This window comes from Notolepis coatsorum, assembly GCF_963971535.1.
Source record: "Notolepis coatsorum genome assembly, contig: SUPER_1_unloc_1, whole genome shotgun sequence".
In the NCBI taxonomy this organism is placed as follows: domain Eukaryota; kingdom Metazoa; phylum Chordata; class Actinopteri; order Aulopiformes; family Paralepididae; genus Notolepis; species Notolepis coatsorum.
This window is the reverse complement of record NW_028174886.1, coordinates 348,337-360,675: the sequence shown is the minus strand read 5'-3', so window position 1 is coordinate 360,675 and position 12,339 is coordinate 348,337. Positions and strand designations below refer to the sequence as shown.

Sequence of the window (12,339 nt, the reverse complement as noted above, 5' to 3'; positions counted from 1 at the left end):
CGATAGATACTTGACGTTGAATGGGCCATAATAATGTCAATTTAGCAATACAATTTAAAAAGTTATAGCCCTGCAAAGAAGGGGAACATCTCCATAGACAAATAGAGCTGGTAGAGGACAGTATAAGGATGGATATAAGCGTGGCAGAGAAAGGGTTAATTCCACGACAAGAGATATGTAATGTTAATTACCTGAAATTATTCCGTTTCTTGGGGGGGGAAACCCTGCATATATCGGTATCTGTTGATATCGGTATCGGAAATTAAGAGTTGGACAATATCGGTATATCGGTATCGGTAAAAAAGCCAATATCGAACATCCCTAGTTGTCACAATACCAAAGTGTTGTCATCGATACCGATATCAGCCAAAGTATCACGATACCGGTTCTAAAACGATACCACAGCAAAAACCTAAAATATCAGGAAAAGTAATGGAATGGATGACAGAATTGTGTGGATGTCACCACAGACTGTGTCTCCTGTTTGTCTCATGGTGTGTGTCTCCTGTGTGGTGTGTGTGTGTGTCTCTCCTGTGTGTCTCCTGTTGTCTCATGTGTGGTGTGTGTGTGTCCTGATGTAACTGGCGCCATTCTGTGTCCTGTTTGGCAGACGCTTGGATGACAATATTAGGACAGTGGTCAGAGGCCAGACCAACGTGGGCCAAGATGGACGACAGGTGAGTACAGCTGCAGCAGTTAACATGTGACCTTACTGATACTGGTACCCAGTTCATCTGTGACAGAGCAGGAGACGGGGCAGCTCCTAGTGGTCAACAGTGTCAGACTGTGGTTGTGCTGGGCAGCTCCTAGTGGTCAACAGTGTCAGACTGTGGTTGTACTGGGCAGCTCCTAGTGGTCAACAGTGTCAGACTGTGGTTGTACTGGGCAGCTCCTAGTGGTCAACAGTGTCAGACTGTGGTTGTGCTGGGCAGCTCCTAGTGGTCAACAGTGTCAGACTGTGGTTGTACTGGGCAGCTCCTAGTGGTCAACAGTGTCAGACTGTGGTTGTACTGGGCAGCTCCTAGTGGTCAACAGTGTCAGACTGTGGTTGTATTGGGCAGCTCCTAGTGGTCAACAGTGTCAGACTGTGGTTGTACTGGGCAGCTCCTAGTGGTCAACAGTGTCAGACTGTGGTTGTACTGGGCAGCTCCTAGTGGTCAACAGTGTCAGACTGTGGTTGTACTGGGCAGCTCCTAGTGGTCAACAGTGTCAGACTGTGGTTGTACTGGGCAGCTCCTAGTGGTCAACAGTGTCAGACTGTGGTTGTGCTGGGCAGCTCCTAGTGGTCAACAGTGTCAGACTGTGGTTGTACTGGGCAGCTCCTAGTGGTCAACAGTGTCAGACTGTGGTTGTGCTGGGCAGCTCCTAGTGGTCAACAGTGTCAGACTGTGGTTGTACTGGGCAGCTCCTAGTGGTCAACAGCGTCAGACTGTGGTTATACTGGGCAGCTCCTAGTGGTCAACAGTGTCAGACTGTGGTTGTACTGGGCAGCTCCTAGTGGTCAACAGTGTCAGACTGTGGTTGTACTGGGCAGCTCCTAGTGGTCAACAGTGTCAGACTGTGGTTGTACTGGGCCATATGTGTAACTGTTTGAGTGTAAAGCAGGGCATTGCAGAAAAAAAGCATCCATGTGCAGCAAACCTACCCTAGTAAATAAAGATAATAAAGGTTATTTTCTTTCCCTTCTGTTTGTGTCTCTCTCTTATCATTTCCTGTCTCTCTTTCTCTCTTTATTATTATTTATTTCTCCATCTCCGTGGAGTACACCTGTTTACACTTTCCCCAGGAACTGGTCTAAACACGATTGGACCTTTTGCATTTTGGAATGCTTCTACACTACTTTCCTTCCATTTGTAGCATTTTTTAATAGTGTGTAGTTTGTTTGGCTTTAATACTTCCTGATAGAGTGTTGATCTGTTCAGATAGGCAGTGGTATTGCTGTGGTCTGACAGGGGTGTTAGCTAGAGCCATATGAAATCCATCTTATTATTTTCCAAATTCCATTTTATTTTTCCCCAAACTCTGTTTTGTCCGTTTTAATATTTCAGAATTCTGTATTTTGCTTTTTATGCTCATTTTACCATCAGAAATAGTGTCTAATAAGTGGGAATGAATAAATGTCTACAATTTAATAAGATATAACAGTCCATTTAATGTTTTTAAGTGCTGCAACTCAGAAATACAGTTCAATTTTACACAATATTTTTCAAATATTTCAAGTGTACACAATATATCACTGACAATGTCAGTAGCCTAGTGTTACGCACCCCCGTAGGGAGACGCAACACAAGGCCACAGACAGGGTAGGTGAGGGTGCAGTGACACAAAACTCAAGAGACAATTTGCAAAATAATAATATTTATTTCACAAAACACAAATCAGCAACACAGAGAGCAAGGAGGACCTACCAGTGGCACCAAATGAAATATCAAAAGCAAATTAAAGCCCACCCCCCCTTACAGGCGCGGACACCCAAAAGTACAGGTGGTGGTGCTCACTCTAAAGCTGGTGTCTTTAACATCAGGTCACCTACGTGATGCAAAATGTAGACCCAGGGTATCTTCCTGTCCTCAATGTCCCTGTGTGCGAAACAAAAGATTAATACAAAGAAAAGCAATCACCATAGGCTGGGTGACACAAGGGAAACAAATATACAAAGGGTTAATACAGAAATGTACAGCAAACTAAAGAACACAAACACAATGAAGTGAACCAGAGCTTTCACCAGCTCTACCAAATGTACCCAAGAACCAGAGCTTTTACCTCTGAAGAGCCACTGCTCTATATACCTAATGACACACAGAATTATCACCAAAGACACAGAGAGACACCCACCACCACAATGAGCCAAAAGAGCTAACTAACACTGCACACAAAGTGGGTATATGAAGGGAGAGTGGATGTTGATTGCAGATCAACTTCAGCTGCCGTTGAACTGGGGTGAGTTGCTGATTGACCAGCTGGCTGCTGGTGCTGCAACTGGGAGACACCTGAGAATGGGATATGTTACACAGGAGGGAGACAAAAACAGAACCAAAACATGCCTATATACACACACACACCAGATAACATACATAACCCCCATATATATATACACATAAGGACACCGTCCGTAACACCTAGCTATATCTATTATCTTGTGATGCAATATTGTAATGCATACACCTTTAGTTGATTTTGTTTATAAAGGACAGTGTATAATGACAATCGTTTGCATTAAACAAATGGATGGGTGCACTAGATTTAGCTAGAAGCTATCATTTCCATCTATAGTTCTATGTACTGTAACGTTACATAGCTATTTAAGGCCCCGTTTAGACGGAAACGCTAGCAGGTGAATCCGCAAAAATATTTTTACGGATGTGCCTTTCGTTTATACGGAAACGGCGTTTTTACGGGGTGAAACCGCAAAAAAGTGAGACTACCTTCCAGGGTGGAATTCCTAGAAACGCAAAAGCTTTGCGCTCTCATCTAAACTGTTAAACCGTATAAATCTGTTAAAACGATGACGAAAGGGTTGTCACGGCTCTGGTCGCGCGTACTGCTTACGTCACAGGTAGCGGGTATGCGCCAGTAGCCGAGACGTAAACAAAGCAAGTATGTCTGACTATATCAACGGAGATCACCTGAAGGCTACATTGGCAGTACTTTTAACCCTTTCACTGCCACACGACAGAAGGTTAACCCTTTACTATCACACAACCGGCTGTCATGTGGCAGTGAAAGGGTTAAATACACAAGAATCTGTCCCGCGGCGTGAGTGGACCCACTGTCTGTGAGTGACTCTGATTTGGTCCAATCACATTCCCCATCCACAGTCTGCGAATCAGAGGCAGAGTAGGGCGGGTCTTCACAGCACGTCATGTGACATATGCGCCAATCGTGTGACAGCGGTTCTCCGTCGTTACAGCCTCGTCTGCACAGAGAATTCCACCCCAAAACGCTCGTCTAAACGCAAAATTAAAAGTGAAACCGCAAGATGACTTTTGCGGTTTCTGTTCACAAAACGCTCGTCTAAACGTAGCCTAAGTTTATAAAGGACAATGTGTAATGACAATCGTTTGCATTAAACAAATGGATGGGTGCACTAGATTGAGCTAGAAGCTATCATTTCCATCTATAGTTCTATGTACTGTAATGTTATGATAGCTATTTAAGTTTATTTATTAAATGGCGTTTTCACATTCGCCGAAATGCTTGCTTGTGATTGGTCAATAGCGCTCGTCAGAGGTCCGTTATTACTCGATAACGGACCTCTGCCGAACAATAATGACCGCTGTGCGCAGCTGTTCGCAAATCAAGCCCACTGACACACTGCATCAGTGCAGCCAATCAGACACACCTGCCCAGACCACAGATCTGCCGGCTGCTGCCGGCGATGACAGCGGGAGCGACAGAACAGAACTGCATCTGCATTTGATCTCGTCTTGTTGATGTAAAATGAATTAGGTATATTGTTAGTAAGTTAGCAATGTAATAAGCGGGATAATGTATAGCTATACTCGATCATTGTCGCAAAATAATTGACCTTCACTACGTTTAAAACACCTCGGCGAGGCGCCTCGGTATTTTAAAATCTGTGTCGGTCAATTATTTTGCGACAATGACCTCGTAGCTATACATTATCCCTTACTTAGTTTATAAAGGACAGTGTGTAATGACAATCGTTTGCATTAAACAAATGGATGGGTGCACTAGATTGAGCTAGAAGCTATCATTTCCATCTATTAGTCCTATGTCCTAACGTTACATAGCTATTTAATCACAATAGTGTCACACGTGTTTTTGCGGGTCCAGTCCACGGAACGTTGACAGAATTAGCTAAACACCTTATCGCCGGAGGCATAAAAGTCATTAGGATACTGTTCTGCTCTGAATTGAGGGCTTATTGCAGAATTTATTAGCTTCTTGACGATGTTAACATCAAAGCAGCCAGACGCTTGGACACTGCTGCGTGTTGTGTGTAACCCGCTCTAGCGTCCCCGCCTCCCCGGTCGCCTAAATATTAAAGGCAACCAACTTGCGTCTAGCCATGCCCCCGCGGCGACGCGGCAGCAGCAGAGCGGAGCGGAGCTCTGCCGCGGAGCTCCGTCGCGGCAGCATTATGTAGCAGTAATCCGCCCTTTTTTACTATCCAGAACTAGCTCAATTGGCAGCGCTGCATTGCTGTGGATCCTACGGCCCGTTGCTGGCAAGTTCGATTCCCTTCAATTTTTTTTATTTTTTTTTTTAACGTGCATTCGCATTCTTTCGCCGTTAAGTTTAGGCATAACTTTAAGCATTGTTTCGGAGTTGGTTAAGGTTAGAAGGGTTAAGTTTAGTAGGCGCTGTTAAGGAGCTGGTTAAGGTTAGAGTTTGTCTTAGAGAATGGCAATATTTTTTAACGTGCATTCTTTCGCCGGTTAAGTTTAGGCATTGTTTCGGAGTTGGTTAAGTTTAGGCATTGTTTCGGAGTTGGTTAAGGTTAAGGTTAGGCATTGTTTCGGAGTTGGTTAAGGTTAGAAGGGTTAAGTTTAGGCACTGTTAAGGAGTTGGTTAAGGTTAGAGTTTGTCTTAGAGAATGGCAATAGACAGCCTATTTCCGCGCTGCAGCTCTCTCGCGCTGCCGTGGTCACATGGGCGTATTGGCCAATCAGAGAAACGCTAAACACAAGTTGGTTGCCTAAAATATTCACGCTCCCCGGTCGCGTGTGCACCAAACGTTCCACCCAAAAACGGAATTTCAATATTCCACGTTTTGCACTTGATTCCATTTTTATTGGTGAATTCCGCAATTCCGTCCGCGATTCCGTGAACGTGGATTTCATATGGCTCTAGTGTTAGCTGACTGAACACTCTGAGAGACACTAGGCTGTACTGTACTCTCTCTCTCTCTCTCTCTCTCTCTCTCTCTCTCTCTCTCTCTCTCTCTCTCTCTCTCTCTCTGTACAGTGCTACGAGGGCGTAGCATATTGCCCCTAAAAATATCCTGTGCTAGTAGAAAAAAATATTTGGGGGCACCCTTGCTAGTACTGATTTCAACCCTTTCATTCGTATTCCACTCCTTTTTTCGAGGAATTTAAACATTGCGAACTAATCTTGTTGGTCGTTTTCTATATCTCTCCTCCCTCTGTCTCTCTCCGTCTGCCCGAGGAGCGGGGCCGTTACTTACACACTTGCGCGACTGACACTCACACGTGCACATACGGGTACTTGAGAGGTGCTGTACGTGCTGAAGCAGAGCAGAGCTCATCCTAGCGGAGAGAACGAAACGTTCGAAAAAAAGCATGCATAGTGCGACGTGTGTAACATTAAGTTACACTGCTATCTCCTATCTTAACGTTAGCAAGCTAAGCATGCATAGCGCGACGTGTGTAACATTAAGTTACACTGCTATCGTTAGCAAGCTAAGCATGCATAGCGCGACGTGTGTAACATTAAGTTACACTGCTATCGTTAGCAAGCTAAGCATGCATAGCGCGACCCGTGTAACGTTAAGTAACTTGTGTCATCACTGCATACAACTTGGTTTAATCCAAATATCCATTCAGAAACTTTGTATTATGAAATAATTCTGGGATGTCTGACTATTTCCCTATGCCTTGTTTGGTGCGAGTTCAGCTGACACCGTTGACACGCCCACTACGCAAAGCGTGCTCTCTCTCTCTCACATACACACACTAAGGCTGAGCCCGAATGTTCGAACGTTCGAACGTTCGTTTGTTATGTTAACATTCGAATTCTAAATCAAAATTTGAATTTAAAATTTTTAATAAATGTTTTTTTTTTTTTTTTATGTGTCTATTCATTCTGTTTGAACCAATGTGGTTTTTCTTCACAGTTGCAGATAAAGATTAGGCTACACTAATATTATAGTATTAAAAAAAACATTATATTCATTAAAGAAAGTTGAACGTTCGTTCGTAAAACCCTGACGAAGTTCGAATCCCAAAAACAGGCTTCGGGGACAGCCTTAACACACACACACACACTGCTCCGGTCATATATCCACTCAACTCATGGAAAATATATCATCAGGCTATTGTTCTAAAAGTATCTCTACTAATAAAATGGAGTATTGAACCGTTTTTTAACAGCTGGGTATTGGGTGGGACATTCTGATTTAAGAACTTTCTAAATAAAATAGAAAGTCCCAAAATAGTTAATTTATCTGACTGCTTGTATTAATTGATCAAAAAATAGCCATGTGCAGTAATATAGTTATATAAAAGAATAATAAAGCAATGTCGATTATGTTCTTAATTTTTTTATTTTTTTTGCAAAATAATAAAAAAGAACCGATAAGAGTATCGATAAAGTGGACTTCCGGTTTGCGACGTTCTGGTGAGCAGCCACATGAAAGAGCTCCCGGTCATTGAATATCAAAAAAAGGAAGTAAAACAATTCAAAGCGAAATAAAAAGTGACAATTCAAGGATATAAGAGAGGAGGAAGGAGGAACACGAGAAAAGGCGAGAGAAAAGCGACCCCAGAAGAAGTACAAATGAGGGCGCAGGAGATGATTCAGGCTGTCATAACGCAGTGGGAAGCTAGCATGCAGGCTACCATCCAAGCTAACGTCCAAGCTATAATGCAGATGGTCCAGGACACACAGGCTATGGAGTTAGCTAACCAAGTTATCCAAGCTAGCACGCAGAACATCCAGAGCGACATCGATGGACTCGGGGCTAACGTGGCGTTGGACCGCGGCGAGGCCTAGCCGGAGAAGGAGCTGCAAGCTAACATGGAAGCTGACACGATGAATATGACACAGCAAGTGATACAAGCTAGTGGGACGTTGGACCGCAGCGAGGCCTAGCCGGAGAAGGAGCTGCAAGCTAACATGGAAGTTAACACGATGAATATGACACAGCAAGTGATACAAGCTGACGAGACGTTGGACCGCAGCGAGGCCTGGCTGGAGAAGGAGCTGCAAGCTAACATGGAAGTTAACACGATGAATATGACACAGCAAGTGATACAAGCTGACGAGACGTTGGACCGCAGCGAGGCCTAGCCGGAGAAGGAGCTGCAAGCTAACATGGAAGTTAACACGATGAATATGACACAGCAAGTGATACAAGCTGACGAGACGTTGGACCGCAGCGAGGCCTGGCTGGAGAAGGAGCTGCAAGCTAACATGGAAGTTAACACGATGAATATGACGCAGCAAGTGATACAAGCTGACGAGACGTTGGACCGCAGCGAGGCCTGGCTGGAGAAGGAGCTGCAAGCTAACATGGAGGTTAAAAACACGGTGAATACGACGCAGCAAGTGATACAAGCTGACGAGACGTTGGACCGCAGCGAGGCCTGGCTGGAGAAGGAGCTGCAAGCTAACATGGCCAACACGTGGACTGGACTCGATGCAGTGCGGAGTGTTCGGAGGAGCATGGAGGCTGGTTCGGGAGAGGTGAAACGGATGGCCCCCAGGGGAGGGACAGGGAGACGCTGGATACAACCGGACCAACCAGGACTCTGGCACGGAGGCCGGCCGGACCATCCGCACACGAGATGCGGGCGCGGAGGTCGCCCCGGGCCGGCCAAGATGCAAACACGGAGACCACACACACCAACCGAGATCCGAGCACCGAGACCAACCGGACCAGCCAGAACTCGAATAACGAGGTTTCACACACCAAGCAGGACTCGAGCACTGAGGTCATACACACCGACCAAGATTCAATATCACATATGCATATAATTAGATAGTGAATGGAGGTTATGATTCGAGACACACTGCAGACAACACACAGACCACTGGGAATACAGACAAGGTGAACACATTAGTTGGGGAAATTGGGACTTGATTCGGGACAAATAATACAAATAATACGTACTGGACTAAACTGTAGAGTAGACACTAACACAAATGACGCACAACTAAGCATATTATTTGATAGTGAATGGAGGTTATGGTTCGAGACACACTGCAGATAACACACAGACCACTGGGAATACAGACAAGGTAAACTTGACTTGGGACATATAATATAAATAACACGTACTAGACTAAACTATAGACCAGGGGTAGGCAACCCTAGGCACGCGTGCCTGCATAGGCACGTGGGGGCATTTTCATAGGCACAGGGGGCAGCATTTATTAAAAATAATATATATATATTTTTTTAAATATTAGTGAAATATTTTGCACTGTTGTCGCATTTATCTTGTTGAAATCCTCCCACAGGTTATTTTTACTACCACATATTTAATTGAGACCCTTTATTTGTTTATTATTTCAATTTAGCTGGAAATACATTGCTACATCATTCAGTAACATTTGCAGAGCCTTATAACAAAAACATTATTACGGTCACCATTGTGACCAGTGGGATTAATCAACACATTTTATTATTTATTTTTCTATTTCATTGAACATTGCACATGTTAAAAAAGCAATTTTTTTTACTCAAAATGTGAGTATTACCAAGTCAACTTGTGTTTTTTTTCTTCTTTTTTTTAAACTTCATTTTTTAGCGTTTATCGCTTTTCTGGTCAAGCATGACCGACCGTTGTAGGGTGAAACGGGAGAGAGAGCAGGGGAAGACATTCGGCAAATGACGGCGAGTCCGGGAATCAAACTCGGAGTCAACCAGATCCGTGACGCAGCACGGTATTCCGCGACGCAGCGCGGTACATGGTGTGCTACTGGAGCACCCCCAACTTGTGTTCTTAAAACAATGACAATAAACATAGTTTTATTAGGTTGAAATAATGTGGTTGTGTACTTATTTTTCTGTTAACTTATTATGGATTGAAAACTGAAAACCTTAATGCACAGTAACTGAACTCAATATTTTTAAGTTCTGGTAACTTATTATTAGTGCTGTCAAACGATTAAAATATTTAACTCGATTAATCGCATGATTGTCCATAGTTAACTCGCGATTAATCGCAAATTAATCGCATTTTTATTTTTTTTACCTTAAACAGATCTTTTTCAAGTTCCAAGTTTTAATACTCTTATCAACATGCGAGTCAACAAATGCTTTCTTTATGCAGCCATTTAACACAAAAGGATAACCCTCATGCATTGCAAATTTGCATCAAATTTAAAACAGAGTGATGCACAAAATAACTTAAAAGAAAATAATAATTTAAAACAATGAATAAAGTGTGCATGAAATAATAGGGGAAAGAAAATGTTAGGAACTTGTTACATTCACACACACAAGGGCTGATTAATCACACCCCCCTCTCTCCCTCACACACACACTCTCTCAGCTCTTTTTCTCTTTTGCCCCTTCCTCATCTCTCTCACCCCCCTCTCTCTCTATATCTCACACACACACACACACACACACACACACACACACACACACACACACACACACACACACACACACACACACACACACACACACACACACACACACACACACACACACACACACTTCAGAAACAAACATAGTATCAATGAGAGCATCAATAATACACCTGAGTGAAGTCTAGAAAAAAAAATATATATATTTTAGTTAATCTTGAGTTAAAAAAATTAGTGGCATTAATAGAATCGGGAGTTAACGCATTAATATCGCGTTAACTTTGACAGCCTTACTTATTATTATAATTTTTTTTACAGTGTAGTCTTGCGATCAATCAAAACTTATTTACACAATATACCTCACATTCACCCTACATTCACATCCTGGTGTTCTCCTGGTGTTCTCCATTAGGCCTGTAGGTGGAGCTATGACAGCACACGTACAGTACACACACCGATGGTGTGTGATGTGTCCAAAAATGAATGGGCAAATGTGAGTGAAATGGTCGCACAGCTGTTTGTCTGCATTGCATTCCCCCCCCCCCCCCCCAACTCAGATTTAGGGTTGATACAACCATCATAATAATAGTGTTAATAATAACAATAATGATGTAATAATGTAAAAATTATCATTAAAAAGACCTGATTATGAGAAAAAAAATTACGATGCATGGAATATTGTTGAGGCACACTAGTTACAACTATATTTCAAACAGGCACTCCATGTCAAAAAGGTTGCTGACCCCTGCTATAGACACTAACACACATGACACACAGCTAAGAGGACGGGGAACATGGGGAAACACATTCGGAGACCGGACCGGGAGCTCTGGAAATGTACTAACATATGAAAGATAAAAATTTAAATTAAATGTTGGACAATAATAGGGACATTGGAGAATCCCCATTGGGGATATCTACGTCGTTATAGGAGGGGCCCTCTCCAGGAGAGCCTTACCCCTCCAACCAGCCAACGGGGGTTAAACGGGGTTAAAAAGAATTACCTGGGAAGTGCCAATTGTCTTTAGTCTTCTTTTATATTATTTTCTTCTGAGTTATGCCACCCAGCAGGGGTGGGGTGCTGGGTGGCATGGGAGGTAGCGGGCTTGGCTCGGTCGGGGGGAGTACCACCCCTTGCCCCTCTACTGGGCCTGGGCCTGGCCCAATCAAATTCAAGGTACCCGTGTCGCTGAGTGCACGGCCCCACGTGAGACGGCCCTGGGATGTGGGGGAGCCCTGTTTCTGGGAGTGGATGGCGGGAGGGGGGGGGGTCCCTCTCATGGAGGTCTGGGAGGCTGAGCGCGGCCGAATTCAAGGGGCCCATGTGGATGTACTGTAGTGTTGTTGATGTCATTGTAGGTATTGTGTAAGTGTTGTTTGTCTATAAATGTTAATAAAAAAATTTAAGTAAAAAAAATAAGAATTTTTTTGATAAAGTACCGAACCGTAAGCGGTATCGAATCGATAAGAGTAGTAGTATCGATAAAATCCTAACGATCCTAACCCATCCCTAATGAACACTGTTAATACACTGTTCATTCATCACTGTTTGCACTATAATGGTAAAATTGTTATTTTAAAAAAGTGCCCATAAAAAAGATTCTGTGCCCCTAGGGGCACCTGTGCCCCTAGTGAAAAAGCTTAGCGTACAGCCCTTCTCTCTCTCTCTCTCTCTCTCTCTCTGTATCTCTCTCTGTCTCTCTGTATCTCTCTCTGTCTGTGTCTCTCTGTCTGTCTCTATCTCTGTCTCTCTGTCTATCTCTCTCTCTGTGTCTATCTCTCTCTCTCTCTGTCTCTCTCTGTGTCTATCTCTCTCTCTCTCTCTGTGTCTATCTCTCTCTCTGTCTCTCTCTGTGTCTCTCTCTCTCTCTTTCTCTATCTCTGTCTCGCTGTGTCTATCTCTGTCTCTCTCTCTCCTCTCTCTGTCTCTCTGTCGCTCTGTTTCAAAGTCTCTTTGGGTGTTTGCAATTTGTGGGAAGTATATGTCTCTGATGTCTTGGTATAGGGGGCAGGTTGTTAAGAAGTGGAGCTCGGTTTCCACCTCTTCTTGTGTGCAGTGGGTGCATAGTCAGTCTTCTCTTGGGAGCCAGGTCT

The 12,339-nt window shown here is 43.7% G+C and overlaps 1 protein-coding gene across 1 annotated transcript in view; it reads left to right on the top strand.

The window, feature by feature from the left end:
• The window catches only part of LOC311246253 (vacuolar protein sorting-associated protein 53 homolog), a gene marked incomplete at its 3' end in the record, with an annotated part of 43,133 nt that overhangs the window by 7,887 nt on the left and 22,907 nt on the right, over positions 1-12,339 (top strand). The window contains exon 4 of the mRNA XM_084338476.1: positions 611-677. Within this exon, the coding sequence (XP_084194602.1) occupies positions 611-677 (67 nt within the window). The remainder of the gene's footprint in view (positions 1-610; positions 678-12,339) is intronic.